The sequence below is a fragment of the Lepus europaeus genome, chromosome 13 (genome assembly GCF_033115175.1).
Source record: "Lepus europaeus isolate LE1 chromosome 13, mLepTim1.pri, whole genome shotgun sequence".
NCBI lineage: Eukaryota > Metazoa > Chordata > Mammalia > Lagomorpha > Leporidae > Lepus > Lepus europaeus.
The window spans coordinates 29,526,959-29,549,234 of record NC_084839.1 but is presented as its reverse complement, the minus strand read 5'-3'; the positions used below and the strand labels follow the sequence as shown (position 1 = coordinate 29,549,234).

At 41.6% G+C, this 22,276-nt stretch overlaps 1 protein-coding gene across 3 annotated transcripts in view; it reads right to left on the bottom strand.

Moving 5' to 3' along the window:
- Positions 1–22,276, bottom strand: part of LTBP1 (latent transforming growth factor beta binding protein 1) — a 445,454-nt gene that overhangs the window by 209,537 nt on the left and 213,641 nt on the right. For all 3 annotated transcript variants that reach the window (XM_062209234.1, XM_062209235.1, XM_062209236.1), the window contains 2 exons: positions 12,573–12,797; positions 10,434–10,708 (listed from right to left, as the gene is read on the bottom strand). In XM_062209234.1, the coding sequence (XP_062065218.1) occupies positions 10,434–10,708; positions 12,573–12,797 (500 nt within the window). The remainder of the gene's footprint in view (positions 1–10,433; positions 10,709–12,572; positions 12,798–22,276) is intronic.

The window sequence follows — 22,276 nt, the reverse complement described above, 5'->3', positions numbered from 1 at the left end:
ACTCAGGCCAGCACTCTGATACAGGATGATGGCATTGTAGGCAGTAGTTCAACTCGCTGAACCACAACGCCAGCCCCATTATTTTCTTTTTTAAATTTTTTTAATTTATTTTATTTGAAAGCCAGAGAGAAAGGAACAAAGACCTTCCATCTTCTGATTCCCTCCCCAAATGCCTCCAACAGCCATGGCTGGGTCAGGCCAAAAACTGGGAATTCAACCCAGGTTTCCCAAGTGGGTGGCAGGGATACCATTCCTTGAGCCATCACCTGTTGCCTCCCAGGGTACATGTTGGCAGGAAGCCAGCAGACTATATTCTGAACAACCTCATTAGAGCTTGCACATTCTGAACCAGTCTCCTCTACAAAATGTTCACCTTGGAGGCATCACTGTCTTTGTTCAAAATATTTAGCATTCCTTTGTTCAAATTTTAGAATTCTTCCTCAGAGCTGAAGACATATCAATGGTAACAAACCTCTGTTCACTGGAGTTGACCTGACCACAGAGAATGTTCAGATTCTTTAAGAACACAGTGAATCAGTGACAGGAAGATCTCCTTGCGAAGTAAGACTAGCTTTCTAACACAGCTCATCAGTGCTCTCTAAGACAATTCCTTCAAAGCAGACATGTTGAAACCGGGGAAGCAGGGAGGGGACACATCTGTCATCTCTCTACATAGGTCAATGCTGCTTCTCTCGCTACCATGTTAAGGGTCAGATTACACAGGAAACCAGACGATTCCATTTTGTTTTTGCAAATCTCAATTCCAAGGGATTGCACAGAACCAAGAAATGGTACCAGATCCTAGAAATATCTGCTATGAATCTTCACAAACATTTCCTGTCACGTGCAGAGCCTAAATCAACCATCAATGTAACCCATGGTTTTTTAACAACTACTTCTGATCTGTTCAGAACTGTGGTCTTCAGAGACAATAACCGCAGCTCGGAAGGGGCTCACCATCCTTCCACCCCAAGCTGCTCCATAATCACTCTAAATGCCTATTCTCAGGTAAAAATGGGAGCCTAATTATCAATCGGCACATGATTTTTGTGAACCCTAGAGGTATAAACTATGAAAACTTGATACTCCAAGTCATGATAAAGGCATTTTCATTGCCAATAAAATGAGAAAAACAGCCGAGAGGTGAGGCTCAGGGAGAACCCACGAAGCGGCACAGACTCGTCCCTCTATTCTGCAGGTCAGGGCGAGTGCACACTTGGAGCTGACAGATGTTGGTTTCCAGAAGGCTCCTGCCTGGGTAAAGACTGGATATGACGCAGTAGGAAGGGTAATGTCTGGGTCACAACCCATTCTCTGAACTCCTCTACTCTAGTTCTAAGAATCTCTATTTTCATGATCCTAATGTCTCAGCCCCACATTCTCAATCCAACTAAAACGGGCAGTGCTCCTCTCCACTGGCAGAAGCCCAGCGGCATGCACACATGTTCTCTTCCCCTTGGATCCCATCCCTGTCCGAACTGGTCTTTCTTGACTCCAGGCAAGAGGGCTCCTGCACCAAGTCAGTTTGGCAGAGGCTGCTGGCACCCGATCAGTAAACCCATAAGGGAGCCAGCACCTATCGCCGGAGGCCTATGACACCTTAGGGGATACCTTCTGCTGTTGACACAGGTAAGGCTTGGCAAGGATGGCTACAAAAAGCAGCCACTTCAGAGCCACTGGAAACAGCTAGACTCACTAACACTCAATTAGGTATTTCTTCGATTATGCCAAAGGAGTACTTGAGTGGGACACTGAAGAAAAACCCAGATGGCCTAGGAAGTGCCTGGTGTTAATGACTTATTCCACCTGAAGGAGGCCAAACTTCAGCAAATGCAATCAGCACGCCCTAACAGAGCTCTTTGCTCACGGAGAAGGCAGACATCTATGGTGCCAGTCCTGCATTCCCCAATCAGCCCAGCAGCACCTCCAAAAGTAGATCAAGGCCACGGCCCTGGTCCGAGCTCACCTGGGCGGGGCCCCTCCCCTAATGGCAACAGGGACAGAAAGAGGGGTTTTTCAAGGAGTCCATAGAAAGATGGAATTAAAAGATAAAAACTTTTCCCACCAAAATAAGCTTAAGTCCATGTACATGTGGGATCTTCAAAAAGTTCAGAGAAAGTATTATATGTATTATGTGTGATTATTAAATATTAATTATTAAATATTATTATGTGCGATTCCATTTTTCCACAAATTTCTTGAAGGACCCTCATACCTCTACCCTATGCCAACCCAGCTTGGCTGACTCAGTTCTCTTTCCCACATAAGGGATATTGCGCCCACGACAGAGCAAAAATTCTTAGCACAATGTCTTTTTATAAGGATTTTTTCTTCAGACTTCTAATCTATATATGTACTTTATGGATTCAGTTTAGAGCAATACCCAGGTGAAAAGTGTTCCACTGATTCTGACACAATTTCTGTGAGGTTAAAACTAGTTTGTCATAGCTTCAGGCCCTAGCCAGTAATACCCTCATAGGCAGGACAGAAGAGATTTTATAGAAATCAAAGGGCAAGATTTCTAAGCAGAACTTAATGTGCCAGGCTCCCTTAGTCTAGCACTAACTCATTTCCTATCATTGAGAAAAGATTGTGGAACTTTCCAGCCGATCTAATATACAGTTCCATCCATCCACTGGCCATCTGTCCACCCACCTATCCGTCCTTGTGCCGTCATGTGGAATTAGCAGGCACCACATTTATTCCACAAGTTTGTCATCGGCTTCTGTACAATGGAAACCAGGAAATGCTTTTCTTCAAAGTCTTGTGAGAGAAGTACTGAGATGTTTTTAAAAAGTACTTTTCAGCCACGTAGTTAGGATGCTTTCCACTACAATGAGCTCACAATTTCCTGCTAATTTCTCAATGATGCTTATTTTTTTAAGCAAAAGCTAAGTGCATGTCTTTGGCCCTCCAGAGGGGTGTGTGTGTGTGTGTGTGTGTTCCAGTGTTAAGTTTTAGAGCTTAAGGATGTTATTGAATCTATCTGCCAAAAGAGACCTATCTCCAATTAAACAATCTTTTTCTCCAATGGTCCATTCTGTTTCCATTTTTCCTGCCCAAAAAGAACCACTCAATCAACTTTTGGCGCCTCTAGGAGAATCCCAAATAGTTCCGTCATTTTAACTTAATTTTACCCTTGTCTAAGTTATTTATATGATGAATAATTAGTGGGAAAAAAAAACCCTTTCCAATAATTTCGGGATTTCACATCAAGTGCTGGTCCTTTCTTTCCTTCTTCCACATAAAACTTATTTTCTTCTGGAAAAGATATATTAGAGAACCTAATTACTCTTTGTTTATTTTATGGCCTTTTTAAAAAATCTTTATGGAAATTTTATAGTTATAAACTATGAAAGTGGGTTCATTTTTTTTTTAAGAGTTATCTATTTTTGAAAAAGTTACAGCTGGAGGAGGGGACAGGGAGAGGAGAGGGAGAGGAGAGGGATCTTCTATCTGCTGGTTCAGTCCCCAAATGGCTGCAACAACCAGGGGTGACCAGGGCTGGGCCAGGCTGAAGCCAAGAGCCACAAGTTTCATCCAGGCCTCCCACATGGGTGCAGGGGCTCAAGCATTTGGACCATCCTCCGCTGCTTTCTCAGGCACACAGCAGGGAGCTGGACTTGAACTGGTGCCCCTATCAGATGCCAGCGCTGCAGATGGTTTCATAACCCATTACGCCACAGCACCACTCATATGTCATTTTATCAGCCTTATCTGTGCTAGAGCACCATAGAGAACATAAGAACGTTCTCTCCCTCTGTTGACATTACTTCAGGTTCACCACTGTTTCTGTGCTTCTTAATGAACTCAGGTGTCTATACATGAAATTTTCAGCATCTGCAAAAGGAAAGTCATGAGGTACTTGAACTGTTTATCTCTTCTTGCAACGCCTATGTCTAAATAAGGGACATGTTCCTGTGCTCACCAACGAGCACAGGGCTGCACAGCCAGGCAATGACAGACCCAGTATGGAAGCTGGACCCTGAACCTGAGTTATGATTCTGAACTCTTGACTTTCAAGGCCTTTTCATAGTCCCTGGCGTCACCGGGTCACTTAAATGGTTGTTTCCAGCAAATGGGCAATAAGCAGGACTTGCTTGAAACAACCAGAATTCAGATGTCATGTGGGTTGGAATTAAAGGTCACTGCTAAGACAGCCAGTTTCAAACAAAGGCCACCCACATATAATAAGAAAAGGGGCATAGATGGGATGTCCCTTTGATGAAAAAAAAAATTTAAGGGGTATTTTCTGAAACCTGGCTTCTCCATAGAGATGAAAAGAGAATGGATTCAGGACAAAAGAGATGATTCAGATCATTTATTGCTTAAAAATAGCTTACACCATGCTATGCTATAAGCAGCTTTTATGCACATTGACGAATGAAGAGCAAGCTTCAGCTTGCTAAGGGAAACTTTGGAAGCTCATAATTTTTGATGGAAAGGGAAATTATGCACAACCATCATAGAATACAGGAAGTTGCTGTCTGACGTAGTGCTGGCATGCATAGTGCCCATCTTCTTGTTTTGGATACTCCCCTAAATGTGATTGGGATTGTTTCAAAGAAGATCTTAAGATTTGAAATTTCAAAGTTTTTTGTTTTGTTTTGTTTTATTGTGTTACATTTGAAGACAGTATTTAAATAGGATTTGCTGTTGCATTCGGTTAAAAAAAAAAAAAAACACACACACACACCAAGTCCATGGTGGTGCCACATTCAAGCAGGAACATGGATTTAAATGTTCAATAACTGACTGCTTTTAAAGAGTCCACTGCAAAATGTTAAAGGAACAAACCTTACAAACGATGATTTAAGATATCCCTGGTGCCCATTCTCCAACACTTAACACCAATCGCAGCTCCAAACTGCAGATCCCTGGGGAGGAAGCTTACTTGGCCAAATTGGTACTATTCACTATTCCTCCAAAAACCATTTTCTAATCTCAAGATATGTAAGAAACCCGAGATTTCTGGCTATTCTATATCCACATCACACAACAACGGGTCCTTTATGTGCTAAGAAATATGCCTTAAAAATCAGGACTTTCTTCCCCCATATGCTCATGCAAGCATTTGCAGCACTTTGAAGAAAAACAGATTTTAAAATAGTCAGTGAAAATTTTTTTTGGAAAGAAAATTGAAATGTATGATTGAGATATTTGGTGAAATTGAAGGAGAAAGTTTGTCTTTAAAATATGTTCTAAATGGAAATCGTTTTGTGGATTTTTTTCTCTTGTGCTTTCTTTTCCCTCTTTTGAATACTCTACTTCTAATCCCTGAGAAAGAATTGGGCCGTGAATTATCTTAAGGTATCAAAGGAAGAAATGGTAATAATTATATAATATTTAAGGGCAGACTGTGTATTTTGCTATTTAATGTAGTGATTCACTGAGCTCAGTAAGTATATGGTCAAAGTTAAATATATATCCAATACAGAAGGTTTCAAATACTGCATTATAAACTCTTGGAAAAATGCATCTAAAGGGTTTTTTGTTTAAGTTATATTTTTATCCTATTTTTTGTTTGCTTGGCTGTGTTTTTATGTTTTTATTTTCAGTCAGAATAATAAATCTGGCAGCTGAAAAAAAAAACAAAAACAAACAAACAAAGAATGGAAATGTTCAAGCCCATGAAAACAGGAGATTATCCTGAAAGGAGCTGGGAACTGTAACCCCAGGAGTCGTAATTCTAACTTGATTGTCCAGTGAGCAAACTCGCAAAAGTTTTCACATATATACTGAGTACAATTTACTCCAAGTGGCAAGAAACCTAACGTTGCCAAAATTATGGCTTGCCTATTACTTCAACCTTGACTTTCATTCGAAAAACCTATTCCTCTTAGTCACCCTCTGTGTCGTGTTAGAATCACATCTATTCTTCAGACAAAGTGAATTAATGCAGTGTCGCCTACACTCAGCCTGATTTCCACAAAAATCAATGCTTTATATGATGTTAAAACAAGAAAAAACAAGGACTCTGCAAGATTAAACATCACTTTCTGCAACAGTAAAACACTGTAGGGAAAATTTCCCCCTACATCTTGGCACTCTTTGTCAAGGTGAAAAACATTCCAGAAATTTCCAGTCCCATAGGATTAGATAGGATTTCTCTCTCTTCAAAGTATGACAGGTCTTCACAAAAAGCATATTTTACGAAAAAAATCAGGCATAGATTTCCAAATTGTTTGTAACAAAATAAACTCTATTTTCCATGGAGTTTAAATATCCTCATATACTCTAAAGAAATGACCTCTGTTGTCAAGAATTTCACTATCACCTGTAGGGTAGATTCACTGCCCAGGGATTTTCTCCATCAGCCCTCTATCTTTTTATCTCTACAATGGCACTGGGCTCCCTGACTGCTATTCAAGAACACATCAATGTTAATGTCCCTCAGGGCTGGGACTGCTCCTAACAAAGGTGCAGCCCTCTCCTCTTCACCAGCCTCCTCTAAGGGTCAGCCAATCATGCGTAGTGATTATTCCTCCGATTTCTGAAATGAGAACCTCCAAAGTAGTCCAACTCATTGTGATCTTTTCGCTCACATCAGCCTAGAAGCAGGTCCTGAGGCTTGTGTTGTCACAAAACTTCCTATACTCATCTTTGTCATTACTTTTCTGGGAACTTCACTTCCCAGACTGGCTGCCAGCCATTTCACACTTGGACAAGAACGACTCTGCCATCCTCCCATTTACCATCCCTGCACTCGCACTGCCTACCCCCTTCAAAAGTAGGAATTCTAAAAATTCTCTTATAAAAGTTCCTTAAATGTATTGTTACAGATTTTAAGTTCAGCTTAAAGAGGCATAATTACATATACACACATCTACAAATTGTAGCGTTTTCTCTGTTCTCCTCTCATAAAAATTTTCTAATATGCTGCGAAATCCAAGGAATACAATAATCACTTGTATATGGACTATTCAGAGTCAATAACTGCTACAGTTTGCCACGTTTATGTGTGAAATACATTTGAAAGTAAGTTATAGACATCATGGCATTTTACCTCTAAAATTTTCAGCATTAATTCCCCTATGTAAGCCCAAATACAATTATCACACCCACGAAAACAAGTAACAACTCCAAAAGATCATCTAAGATTCAGTTCCTATCCAGATTTCTTCAATTGTTCCCAAAATATCTTTTAGAATTAGCTTTCTTTAACAACTAAGATGTCATTAGTTTACATACTACATTTATTAAGTCATCTCATTTTGTCTCATGGTATGGTTTTATGAAGAAGTCAGGTAGTAAAGTCTAATATTATCAATCTATCTGATGTTTTCATATGTCTCTGTGTGATATTTTCAGATGCTTCTTCATCCTAAGTATTCCCTATAAGCTGGAGGCAAGGGTCTAAAAGTTTGATGAGATTCAGGTCTGACAGGTCTGGCAAGAACACTTCAAGGGTGATGCAGTAAACTCCACACTATGTCACATTAAGAGGCTCATAACATCAGCTGGCCTCAGCACCAACAATGCTGAGCCTCATCATTGGGTCAAGGGGGCTTCCCAATACCTGGCTTTGCTACCAAGCCTTTTACACTGCACTACGCCTTAGACTTCAGAGGTTTCCCATCTGTGCAGAGCGTGCCAAGAGTCTCAAGCTATTGTGCTTCTTTGATCTCTTCGGACACCTCTTCTTCACCCTTTTCTTACAACATTCCCATTCCTCAGTTTAATTATTCTCCCTCTTTGCTAAGTTGGGTTTCCTAACCAATCATCTATTTTTATTCATTATCCAAATAGTTCTGAAATTCTATTCTTTAAAGTTTCTCCAAGTTCAAATACATTTATCCTGAGTTTTCAATCCCAAGGTTATTGCCTATTATAATGTGCCACAGATAAGGGCAATTTCTGCCAAATTTATTTTGCATATGATTTTTCATACCAACATATAAACATAGGTGCTATTGATAACTATTTCATTACAAGCCTCAATAGTTTAAATCTGCAACAAGAATGTTTATTATTATAAGAATGTTGTTTATAATGTTGTTAACTATTGTTAAATAAATTTGTAACAAGAATTCAGTTTCCACTGAATAAAGCAACAGAGAACATTCATACTTTTTGTCTGCTCCTTTTTGAACAATTTTTGTCATTGATTTTCAATCTACCTTTACCTCCAGGGTGTAACTATGTTTGTAAACCAACCACAGCAGGAGAGCATATATGTCTTTAGACATCTTTGCACGAGGATCTATATCCTGATAACTATTTGCCAGTTATGGATTTTTTAAATGCATGGGTCACCCTAACTGCACAAATTAATTAGGCAATTATGGACATTCAGCAATATTTCTTGTAATCAGGAAGGTGAATAAATACAAACTGAGACACTTTTCTGAAAACAGATCTTTATTTTGAAGCTGTGTATTAGTGACTACACATGCAAAATGAATTAAGAATTGAGATCACTGTCTGGATCATTCAGACCAAAAGTCAGAGAAGTATCCAGATAAGGAAAAAGTATTCCACTGAGCTCAAATTATTTGTGTAACTCCATCAATTATGCAATTCACGGTGATTGTATAGTCCAGTTTAGGTTTACAAGTAAATAATCTCATCTTTTCTAGTTGCCAATCATCTGCCCAACATTATACAATAACAAGTTTGCTACGCCTCATTTTCTGGCTTTTTATCATCTGTGTTCCAAGTTGGAAACCTGGGAGAAAGGTACTGGGCACGCAGTTTTAAAAGGATCTGCTTTTTCCCTTCTCCATGACCAACCTAGGCTGGAATGACTAAACAATGCAAACGGCACCAAGTCCGTCCTCCCTCGCCAAGGCTAGTCTGGTCCGAAAGCGTGAGATGTAGGATGCTGATCTTCAGCTCCACTGCCCCTATTGAAACTCAGCCTTTACACGGAACTCCAGTCTTTACTCCCAAGTCAAATTTACATTGATGATGCTCCTTCTCCCAAAAGCATGTCAATGGAGGAATGAAAAGCCACGTTAGGCCCCCTAGAGAGCATGTTTCAAGTCCCTCAAGGCAGACGACAGGTTGTTTTTGGGCAACTGAGGTTTTCCCTGTCTCACTGAAATTCTATGACACAGGCAACCACCTACTCTGATCACTTTGTTTGACTCTATTAGTATTCTCTAAGCTAATATTTACATAGTTCCATGACATTTGCAAAGCATGGCTCACATTCATTATCTTGTTTAATCTTAACAAAGTCCATGAGCCCCATATTCTTGTCTCCACTTTGCAGATAAGGAAGTTGGTTCCCTGCCACCAAGTGCTCGCCTAAGGCTTTAATCAAAGTCTTAAAGCTCCCCAGGGATGCTCTTTCCATTCAGGTCCAAAGACCAATTTCCCTCCTACTGCTAGAAGAAAGGTGATAATCCTACTATTGACTCATTCAGTACCTAAAAATGTTTTCCAGGTTTCTAAGGCAGTCACAACTGATTCTACTACTCACTCTCCCTCCCTTCCTCTCTCCCCCACCCACACACATACACAAACACACAGTTTTTGATTGATCAGGAAACAACAGACAATAATAAGTATATCTCATCTACTCTTCTGAGTACTTAAACAATAACCAAAGGACAGGAGGAGAACCACAGGACAAATCAGATAGCACCCACTAGTTGGAGTAGAAGGACTAACACTTTGTGAGGTTTGTCTTCACTACATATATTCAATGGTGAGTTAAAAAAATATAAAACTTAGTCCTTCTCTTACTTTATAATATAAATATAGTCCTAAGATATAAGTAAACCCAGTGATATTTAAGATGCACTCCAAACAACCCATACATTGCCATTCTAGTTAAAGAAAATAAAATACGACATGAGTTATATACTTGCAAAATGGGTTCAAAATTCAACTATTCCTACTGACCTATAAATTACTGCAAAGCATTTTCAACCATTTTTGAAGAATGCATTTCTTGCACTGTATCTTGTGTCCAACAAATGATTTACACACAGATCACCCCAACTGAAAAAATACAAACAGGCCATCATGGACTTCCAGCAATATTTCTAGAAATAAGTTCACTACTTAAAACCATTCTATATGTTAGGGTAATATTTTTTTCTTTCTGGAAGGGGTATTACTTTAGATTTCAGCTTTGCAGACCACTGTTCTCTCTGGAACCACCCAATGACCTCACTGCATGAGTGGCTATGGGTGTTCTCTGCACTTGGTGGCAGAAAACCAGACTCCTTATCTGCATAGTGGAGACAAGAATATGGGACTCATGGACTTTAAGACTAAACAAGATAACAAATGTAACCCATGCCTTGCAAATACCAAGAACTATGCAAAAACTGCTTATAATTGCAAAACTAGCCCCTGGGATCACAGTCTGCCAACCAAGCCCTCTACAGAAAAGCATTTTTACACCAACTCACTTTCTCCATTACGCTAACACCATATCTAGAAGCCATTTCTAAAACAAGTAAGATAGTGTTGCTAACCTGTGACCCAATGGTTTCCTGGAAGCACCGGCCAAGCTGTGTCTTGGCAGCCACAGGATAGACGTGAGGAATGACCTGCTGGTGCGAGTACGTGGAATGCACAGTCTGGGTCTTCTGGGGAGGAAGTCCTTGGTAAGACATTTGGGGTTGGCTTGGTTGAGCTTCTTTCACCTTCTGGCTTGTTGGGCCATCGATCCTTGAAACCTGGTGGATCTGCACAGAAGCTTCAGGGGGATGCTTCACGTGGATATTCACTATGTTCGGAGGAAATTTCACTAAAACAGATTCAGAGGAAGACTCATTAGAATAATCAAAAAGGAAGCCCGGGGTCGGGGGGTGGTTGGTAAAGATTTATTTACTTGAGAGGCAGAGTTACAGACAGAGGGAGAGACAGAAAAGGTCTTCCATCCACTGGTTCACTCTTTAAATGGCCACAACGGCCAGAGCTGGGCTGATCCGAAGCCAGGAACCAGGAGCTACTTCCAGGTCTCCCACTCGGGTGCAGGGGCCCAAGCACTTGGGCCATCTTCTACTGCTTTCCCAGGCCACAGCAGAGAGCTAGATCAGAAGAGGAGCAGCCGGGACTTGAACTGGCGCCCATTTGGAATGCTGGCATTGCAGAAGGATGCTTAACCTACTATGCCACAGTGCCAGCCCAGAAGTCCAGATTTTTAAAACAGGAAAGTAAATTTTTTATGTACATATATTTATATACATTATATATATATATATATATATATATAATATTATATATCTCCTTGCTGCTTAGCCCTCAAAACTCTTGAGAATGAAAGGGAATACTCAAAATGACCATTAAGGGTAGGTGAATGGCCTAGCACTGAAGCTGCCTGTTGTTAGGCCTGCATTCCACACTGGAGTGCCTGGATCTGAGTTCCAGTTCTGCTCCCAACTCGAGCTTCCTGTCAATGCACACTCGGGGAGACAGCAGTGATGGCTAGAGTGGCTGGGTCTCTGCTTCCTCTGGGCAAACCTGATTGAGTTCCAGGCTCCTGGCTTCAGCCTGGCTCAGGCTTGGCTGCTGCAGACGTTTAGGGAGTGCGCCAGTGGATGGGAGTACTGTCTGTCTCTCGCTGTCTAATAAAATAAAATTTTAAAAGAAAATTATACCTGAATTTTTATATATGTATTTTAAAAAATTATACATACAAAGAGAAATTAAAACCTCTAATAGTAACACATTCATGAGATGAAAAATACTCTTGACTCTTATAGTCATGAACTTATGAAATTAATGTTGTAGGTTGTAATGAGTGTATTTTATCCAACAATAGGAAAGATTCAAGAATTTGGTTAAACTTAAATTTCTCACAAAGGTTCTATCATAGAAATGTTAGGATTTACATTTTTCTATTATAAATAGAAAGCCAGTTTTACAAGGCACAATTCTGTTAAAGAACAGAGTTATATACACACATATATTTGTGCTTCTTGTAACATACACAAAATATCAGCGTGTTTTTAATCTTATAAAAAGATTAATCATTTGAAGCTTTAAAACAAAATCTAATCTGATGCAAAGTTTCAGGTTTTAAAGGGTAAGAACCAGCAACATTTCTCTGAACTCTTTTTAAAAGTTGTGCATTGACGAAGACGCCAGGTTTAAAAGAATGAATTAGTCATAGCATTTCTGAGATCCAAGTGACCTAGTTTACTTTCCTCTACAGATGGACAAATTGAAGCCCAATGTGGTTAAATAACTGTTTAGAACCAAAGCCATGTACTCTTCAGCTACAAAACTCACAGCAGGTGCTGTGGGACCTGCTAATTTAATTTGCCATAAAGACCAAAAAGAACGCTGCCCTGCTCATCCACCTCCCAGGTCTAGAACAATGCCCAGCACATTTACCGTCTCTTTGCAGTAAAAGCCACTACAGGAGGAGGGATTCTTCTCCATTTTCTTATTTCATAGACACCAATTAACTATGGCCCAGAAGGTACTGCCGTCGCAAAGCTCAGGCCAGAGTCTGTCTCTACTGGCCTTTTCCAGGCCACTGACCATGTATTACTTAATGCTTCAACATCAGCCCTGGCCATCTGCAGACACCTGGCTTCTAGTTTACGGGTTTCATGGTTTAATGGAGATCTGGTGAATGTACAAAACGAGAACAAAAAGCCTACCTTTGACTCCTTGCTGGCTGGTCATGGTGAGAGGCAAGGTATGTGTAGAATGGATGACGTGCGTCCCCAGAGCCTTGCCTGGCTGCTGGGAATGCTGGTAAAGTTTAGGGACGCTGGCCCCACGGACGGGGATCTGACAAAGCTTTCCTGTGAAGTTGGGAGGGCACTGACATTTGTCTCGTGAACTGCATTGGCCACCATTCATACACGGAAGATGGCAAATAACTGAAAGGCAAAAGAGAAACCGTGGACAGTTGGTCAGTTTTTCCAAAGCTGAGGAACAGCCAATCAACAAGACCCTCAAAACACATAGCTCACACAGCCATCCATCCTGCTCCTATTGCCTTGAGAAATGGTAACAGATGAGTACATGCCGTGCCAAAAGCAGTCTAATGCTCCCTTCCTCCTTCTTTCCCTGAGTCATTTAATTCCCTAATAGCTTATGATGGTTCTCCCCCAACAATGGAAAGAAAAGTTCATGGGAAAAGAACACACGTAAAGTTGCCACTCAAGATTACTGTCCATCAAAGTGTCGTTTTAAGTATCTCTCTTAATCTCTAAGTACCTTGCTTTCCTACTTAAGTACTAATTCAATAACTGTCTCCCTAAATTACCAACTCTTGGGAACAAGGACTATGCCTGGCTTAGTAATCTTTATAAGCTTGGCATTTAGAACAGTATCTTGCACACAACGAACACTAAATAAATAAATGAAGAAACAAAAGAGAGTGATAAAATAATCGGTTGAAAATGTTTTGTATAAGACATTGAACAAGAAAGTAGGATGCTTTGAATGACAATAAGAATTTGTCTTGTGGGAGTAAGAAGACCTCAGTGAAACCCAGAGGCAGTGATTATTCGTTCGGAACCATGATAGTTAGAATACAGAAAAATAAGAGGGTACGCCAGGTAGGAGAATTCTAAGAAAGATTTTTTAATTTGGCTGCATTCAGATTGTGGCCAGCCTCCTCATCACGACTCAAACTTCACGTATCACAGTGTATTAACTTAGTAACTGCATCAAGTACAAACTCCACCACCAGTTTAGGAACACAAATCATTTTGTGAATACCAGATATGCATGACCAGTGACAAAGGTCACTTCTTTCAAAGTCTTATCAGTTACTGTACATTGGTTCATCAGTTCAGGCACAGACAGCAAAACAGGTAGTTCTGTTGCCTCCTCATCTCAAAGTGATAAAGTCACAGAACATCTTACACAAGTGGATAACCAAAAAATAATATGGGTCAAAAAAAAAAAAAAAGTAAAGAAATGAAAAGTGATAATGCTGAAAGTGAAATTCAAAAGTGATTGTGTCAAGTATTTTACAACTGTGGATCCACTTCCAACATTTTGTCCGAACTTGAACAGGAGCATGTGGTGGGCCGATGGCCTACCATTGAAGACATCAGTTGTGACGCCTGTGCCTCGTGTCAGAGTACCTAGGCTCAATGCCCACCTTCAGCTCCCTGACTGCTGCTTCCAAACAACACAGAGCCTGGCAGGCAGCAATGATGGCTCAAAAAACTGGGTTCATGCCACTCGCTCACAGCTTCACTACCTTCAGCCCTTGTGGGCATTTGGAGAGTGAACCAGCAGACAGGAGTGTACTAGCTTGCCCATGAATGCTCACTCACTCACATGTTCTCTCTCTCTCTCATCTGTGTGTGTGTGTGTGTGTTCTCTCAGATGAATAATTTTTTAAAAAGGAAAGGTACCCCATATCATAAATTATGCCATAAAAATAAGCATGTTTAAACTACTCTTGATGTTTTACTATTCAAAGAAATAAAACACTTTAATTCTCACTGTTCCTAACATTTTAAATTACAGACTATTAAACAAATACTAGCATTATAATTTTTTTCCACTTATCTATATATTTACAACCAACACTAAGATTTTTAATGCTTTGACAGATTTTTAAAGGTCATAGAACTCATAATTTTCCACTGATAATTAAGATGCAAAGACGACCCATAACTCAGAGTGACTTCATATCTACGACTATCTTTTTATAAAGAACTTTTAGTAGATATTTTTAGTAGATATTTCTGGAATGAATAGCACATTTTGGAATCTAACACAAACTTAATTAGCTTTGTTTAAATCTACTAAACCCTAGAGATAACTTCTACCCAATCATTTCAAGGACTGTGCTGGTCTAAGTGGGCCCGGCAAGAATCCCTGAATTGTAATAATCCTGTGTCTCTCCGGCCATAAAGGAAATGGTTTCTGCTTGACTTATTTCAACCAATAAAAGGCCACTATTTATAACCATTTATGAATGAGAAATAAAATAGCTGTTCTCCTGTTTCAACATTGTCTAAAATCTAAATTATAATAAAAAGTTCTTCGTCTCAGTTTCATAACTACATGCTAAACCCACTGTGGCAGGTAATCTTTTTACACCTAGATTGTGTTTTATATCAAGGAAAACAAATTTAAAACCAACCCACAAACTTTAGGAATTCTACTATGAATGGCTTCTCTCTGTTCACCAAAGTTCACCCCACTCTCAAAACGTCACGTAGCGCTGGATCGTCAGGGCTGCCAGTGTTCTGTAAACCTACTCAGGTCACAGAGAGGAAAGAGTAAGTCATCTTTAAGGCTGACTGGAGAAGCCTGTGGTATGCGGGCTGTAAGTCCAGCCATGGCACATATATTTTAGAGAATGTAACTTGAAAGTATAACGTAGAACGCTGGCTGAGCAACTCCATAACCTCGCCAATCTGACATCCTGCTGGCCATCATCGTAATTCACTCTATTGCATCATGTGGTCACCTGGGAACTACTGCAAACAATAGGAGGTATGTGGGCTTTCAGCCTGCTATTACAGAACGTGTCATTTCATGACACCTATTGAAAGGATCTCATGGTCCAACTCTAAAAGGTCAAGATGAGCACACGCAGCCACGCTGGTAGAGCAGAAAGCTGGGGGTGTTAAATACAGCGAGGGTTTCCATTGCATTCCCCACTCACTACAGTTTGTAAGACAACTTGCGGTATACAAGAAATTGGGCCAACATGGTAGCATTCATGTTCTTTGCCACAAACTGGAACCTGGTTTAAATGAACAAATACTAACGACTTGTACACAAATTTGGGCAAACTGAATTCTCCTACCAGCTGTACTATAAAAAGGAATACACTGCCTCTTTCTTTCCTGTTATTTTAGCTGACTATAAAAATACTTAAGCTGCTTGTTTCCAAAGGGCGCTCTAAGAATGTTCTCAACCTTCCTGCAGCGGTATGCTGGCCACTGTGCCCGCACCCGGCTTTCTGTGCCAGCAGACAGACCGTTTCAAGTTATTGTGGCTAAGGCAGAACAGAGAAAACAAACTTCCATCCGCAGAAAAACCTACATCTGTCATTTCACAGAACAGACACGCACATGATTGCCATTTGAATAGCTACTTATACTTTCCCACTTGTTTCTGATTAGAAGAATAATATTCCCTTCAAGGCCTTCAACATTTTTGTTAATATCCCTTGGAGGGCCTATGGGGAGGGAGCGATAGGAGGGGTCACATTTATAGAAAGAAAAACTTATCACATTCTCTGAAAGCTTGCAGATAATAAATGTTTATATAAACTGTAGCAAACCATTGCTCATTTTAAGAACCTATGCCACTCTAAACAAAAAAAAAAGAAAGAAAGAACAATGGTGTGCTTGCCTCTGAATTCAGTACACATCACACAAACAGAAATGCTGGAGCTGAAGGCCCAGATGATGGTTTTATTCTTCTGGAGCTAGAACAGAGGATCGTAGGAGACCTAGCCCCACACGGGAGCCAAGGAGAGAAGCATGTGCATTGGTTTCCTCCGTAGGGGAAGGACAGATTTATAACTGTTGTGCTCTAAGATTGCCCACCATCAATTCTTAAATGTCTGTCTGCTAACTGACTCTGACTCCAGGACTCAATGAAGAAAATGTCTGACAGGTTGGTCCAGAACAACCTGTCCAAGGAAGTCCAGTTCAAGGTAAACCTAAGAAGAGAAGAATTCAGTCGATGTGAAAAGTTGGCAGAAGAGTGCAAAGGAAAAAGAAACGAGAGCTAATATCTGGAGGTGAAAGGTTTAGAAAGACCCAGACACCAAAAGGAGGCCGTGTGGGTGGCGTGTAGGAGCCGAGGAGCGAGGGAGGGCAGCTGGGTGTCAGAGACACGGAACAGAGTCCGCTTCTTTCCACGAGCTTGGAAGGAGCCAGTAGGTGTACCGAGAGGGAAAGAAACAAGCAAACGCTGAAATCAGGACCAGGGCAGATCATCATCATCAGATTACAGAAGCAGGGAGAAACAAAGAGCAGGATAAGGAAGCTGCAAGACCCTCTATGGTCTACACACGGAATACACATTGGTAGTTTGGCTTTGAGTTCTGGACCTTCATTCATATTTTTTAATAACTACTTAGCCAGATACAAGTTCTATTCCTGGAAGATTTCATTTAAAACTCATTAAATGTATAACTATCTTGCAGGTAAGAGGATCATTACTTTTAAACACGTGAGAGAACACGTTAGTATCCTCCACAGAACACGTGAAAGGGGGAGACAGCTCCAAAGAGATTCAGGGGCAAAGGAAATATGCCTCCATTACAGAGTTAAAATGCACACACTAAGTTCTCCCTGCCAGTGAATCTCTTTTCTGTTTTCAGGGTATGTGCATTTATTTGACACCAGCTGTGAAAATACACACATTATAGTTTCACAGCTTGAATATAAAATATTTTCTATTTATGAGCATATTTTTACAAGGACTAACTTCATAAATATTGGTAGTAAACAGTGGTTTTAAACTCTAGATGAAGCAATGATTTTTAAGAGAAAGACAAACAAAAGCATGTTGGAGGAGGAGAAATGCTCAAACACAGGCCAAAATGTTCCAGAAGGAAATGAACTAGTAAAAGAAGTTCCCTCACGGCATCGACCGTTATCTTCCCAACCAACATAGGCCTGAGTTGCCATACAAGCATCTTGACTTCAAAGGCTATTACTTACTTACCTAAGTTTATCTGAAAGGCAGAAACAGAAAGAGGGAGAAACAGACAGACAAATAGGCAGGTAAACAGAGATCTTTCATCAACTGACTAACCTCTCACATGCCTTCCAACAGCTGGGGCTGCACCGGGCCAAAGCCAGGAATCGAACTCAATCCAGGTCGCCCACATGGGTGGCAGGGACCCAACTACTTGAGCCTCCCTTTGCTGCCTCCCAAGGAGCACATTAGCAGGAAGCTGAAATCAGGAGTGGAGGTGGGACTCAAACCTAGGCACTTCTGGTTAGGATGTGGGAGTCTAGACTGCTGTGCCAAAACCTTCCCCTAAAGACTGTGTTTAACCACAGGTTTAGTTCACCTGATCAAATACAGCATCTGCTTGCAAATTAGGAAGACCATTTTCATTCCATTCCCACCAGCATATACTAAGTACACGGAGTTAATGTTAAACTAAATATGGATTGCAACAAATTCCAGATATCAACCTTAACACAAAGATTCCAAGAATATCACTAATTCTGAAGGCTTACAGGCATTAGTAAGCACTGCCATACCACGTTCTGTGCATAATCCAGGAGATATGATGCTCTATCACGTACACCAGAGCTCACAACTTGGAATGGGGCCATTCATCATCCCACTTTGCTTATGCTTTGTATTTATTTACCACCAACCTCACATGGCTGTGGGCTGTCTAATTTGATCAAGTTTTACACTTCGCATAACCTAAGCAGCAGACCACGAAACTCCACCGCATCCCCTTTATCGCAGGCGTTGTCAATGCTGCTACCTCCTAGTCACACCCAATCTCAAGGCTCTTTTCCCTTAGGAGAAATGTAGCAGCATCTACAAGCTGCAGAGTACAGTAGACACACACATCCTAAACACGTTGAGTTTGGAACCTCTTTTGATAACAATCTTCTGGGAAATAATTTTACTTCATAGATGACACTGTCCTCACCTGCAAGATGAGATGACCAGGTTCTTTTTCTATGCGTAACACTTTGGTTCTCAAAACTCCACCCCTGGGCCAGTGATGTGGTGCAGTGGAGTGAGCCACTGCCTTCAACACCAGACCCCATACCAGAGTGCCAGTTCAAGTCCCAGCTGCTCTGCTTCCAACTATTTCCCTGCTATTGTGCCCAGGAAGGTAGAAGATGACCCAAGTACTTGGACCCATGCCACCCACGTGGGAGACCCTGATGGAGTTCCTGGCCTCCTGGCTTCAGCCTGGCCTAGTACCAACAGCTGTGGCCATTCAACAAATATGAGGTATCTGTCTCTACATCTAACTCTGTCTTCCAAATAAATAAAACAAATCTTTAAAGGCAATACCACCACCAACTCCAACTCAGTTAGTGAATAGAGTAGAACTCAGACTCCCCCACTCATCTAGTATGATCAGCAGAAGTTAAATACCAAAGACAAAAATACAGCCGGCCATCTGCTACCGTCTAGAAGGGACTTAAGTTAATGTTGAGTGGTATGCCTTATTTTGATTTTTAATGAATGATCAGGCACTGACTCAAATTGGTTAACAAAAAATGACTTAGGGGAACGATATGAATACATCAAGTCGGGAACATAGTAACGCTGTACACAGATGTTCAGAGAAACAAGCTTCCTCATAATGGGGCAGGCTTCCTTCTGAGAGACCTCTCCTCTCTCACGGTGTCACTGACCCACCTGCTGGGAGGCTGCCTCTGCCGCCACTGCAGCCTGGGACTTTAATGTCACTGCTTTCTCAAGGACCAAGGAACACCACTTAAGCCTCGGCTACCCACAATAATATTAAAAATAAGCTCTAAAACCTTTTTAAATTTGTTTCTCCACTCTAATTTACAAACTCTGTCTGCTGTGTTGTGTCTAGAGACTAAGTTCATACCCCTATTAAGTTCATTAATATCTGCTTTATTTATTTATTTATTCCTGGGCCCCAGGAGAGGTCTCGAGATCAACCTAAGTTTAGAATTTTTAAATATTTGCAAAAGTCAGAACCTCAACACACATCCAACTTCAGGGCACAGAACTGCAATGAAAACCTTCTGACATCATAGCCAGTCCAAATGCTTGTAGTCTTCAAAATCTGGCCCAAATATGGGCTCCAAGAAAGCAGCTTTCAGAAAAGAAACAAGGAAGCGAACTATTGAGACCGGATAGAATGCTGGAAACATTTACGGGGGCAGGCAGCTAATGATTTCTGTATCGTTCGTCACTCTGTTCCGTATTCCAATTATTTTGTCTGTCTCTTTCCTACTTTATTTTGAATGCACAGGATAGAAGCTATGATGTTATAATCTCTTATCCCTCATACTTCATAGCACAGCAATTTACAGATAGGAGCACAACAAAAATTGTTGACACTATTTTAATTCCCTAAAGATTCCAGACGGAAAATATGTAGAAGTTGTACAAGGGGGATCCAAACCGTTCATGGAAAATGGAATTAAAAGATAAACTTGGGGGCTGGCACCATGGCTCGCTGGCTAATCCTCCGTCTGCGGCGCTGGCATCCCATATGGGTGCCGGGTTCTAGTCCCGCTTGCTCCTATTCTAGACCAGCTCTCGGCTATGGCCCAGGAGGGCAGCAGAGGATGGCCCAAGTGCTTGGGCACCTGACCCGCATGGGAGACCAGGAGGAAGCACCTGGCTCCTAGCTTTGAATCAGCACAGTGCTGGCCGTAGTAGCCATTTGGGGGGTGAACCAGAAGAAGGAAGACCTTTCTGTCTCTCTCTCTATCTAACTCTGCCTGTCAAAAAAAAAAAAGATAAACTTGGGGCCGGCACTGTGGTGTAGCGGGTAAGGACACCGCCTGCAGTCCCTGCATTCCACATGGATACCAGTTCAAGTCCCAGCTGCTCCACCTCTGACCCAGCTCTCTGCTATGACCTGGGAAAGCAGTAGAAGATGGCCCAAGTCCTTGGGCCCCTGCATCCACATGGGAATACTTGGAGGAAGCTCCTGGCTCCTGGCTTCGGATCAGCACAGCTCCAGCTGTTGTGGCCATCTGGGGAGTGAACCTCTCTCCATCTCTGCCTCTAATTCTCTCTGTGTAACTCTTTCAAATAAGTAAAATAAATCTTTTTTAAAAAGATACTTATTTTGGTGCATAATAGACCTGTTTGAATTCCACATGTAGTTTTTCATAAAAGCATTTTTCATCAACTTTCTGAAGACCCCCTACAGCTATACCTGTTTTAATGTTTTTCTGCCATAATGTAATTTTAGCACAATACTAGAGAAATAGTTTCCAAACTATGTCCATAAAGTGCTAAGGTTTCCATAGAGAAAAAGGGACCTAAGTCATTTAATTCATCCAATTTATTCTGCATATAAATAGTGAGGTACAGAGGCTGTGTGTGCTCAGGATATCGTGGCCAGGTAGTGACAGAATTGGAAAGAGAAGCCAGGTTTCCCAAGCCCTTTGTCACTATGCTTTCCCACACACCAGATCGCAAAACACAGCAAACCCATTGTTCAGGCTTCCATGGTCACCTGTGCTTTCATAACTGGTAGCAAGGCATGGTGACAGAGCCCTAACAGACCCAGGCTTTGGCTCAGTGGTTCATCAGGGAGACTCAATCTTTTCTGGGGATCTAAATACATCAGTTGGCTCTGCTATGGTGTGCACGTGTCCCCAAATTTCAAGTCTTGCAAACTTAAACCCCAAGTCATATGTGGGGGGGTATTTGAGAGTTGGGATTTTTGGAGGTGAGCGTCTTAAGGCAAAGCTCTTGTGAATGGATGAATCCTCTCACGGATTAATGGGTGGTGACAGGAGTGTGTTTGTGGCAACGGTGAGTTCTCTCTGGCTTGCTTGCTGTCTCACAGATGCTGGGCAGTTACTTCTGACCTTCCCAGCCTCCAGAACAGGGAGCTAAACAAACCTCTACCTTGTCTGTGGCATTTAGTTATCGTAACAGGAAACAGAGTAATACAATCTACTTTTCTGCTTGTTAACAGAAGGATAAATAATTTTCTGGGCCACAGACGTTGGACGAAGACTAGGAGTAGAATAAATAATGATGAAATAAAAAAAAAAAAAAAGGTAATGAACAGCATTTGTGGGAGAGCATAGCTAGAGAACATTCCCAACACTGACCAGAGTTCTGCACACTGCAGCCCACCACTCCGCCCCTGGCGTCCCAGTGAGGTGAGAAACAAAGGCTAGATGCTCAGAACAGGAGGGGGAGGAGGGGGGAAGGGGGAGGGGAAAGAGGGGAAGGGAGGGGGAGGGGAAGAGTGGAGGGGAGGGGAGGAGGAGAAGGGGGAGGGGGAGGGGAAGGGGGGAGGGGGAGAGGGGAGGGGGGAGGGGAGAGGAGAATTTCCCATCTGCTGGTTCACTCCCCAAATGTCTGCAATAGGCGGGACTGGATCAAGCAGAAGCCAGGAGCTCCATCCAGGTCTCCTACATGGATGGCAAGGGTCCAAATACTTGGGTTATCATCTGCTGCTTTCCCAGGCACATCAGCAGGGAGTTGGATCAGAAGCTGAGTATTCTGGTCTCAAAATGGTACTCCGATATGGAATGCTGGCATCATAAGGAGTGGCTTAACCCACTGTGTCAAGCACCCACCCTTGCATTTCTTTTAAACTGTGACAGATAGGTGATGTGCTAGAGTTCAATGGCCAAAAACCATACGTGCATCAATGAGGCTACTGTAACCACCTCTGTCATGAGGAGAACACAGAGCATCCACACAG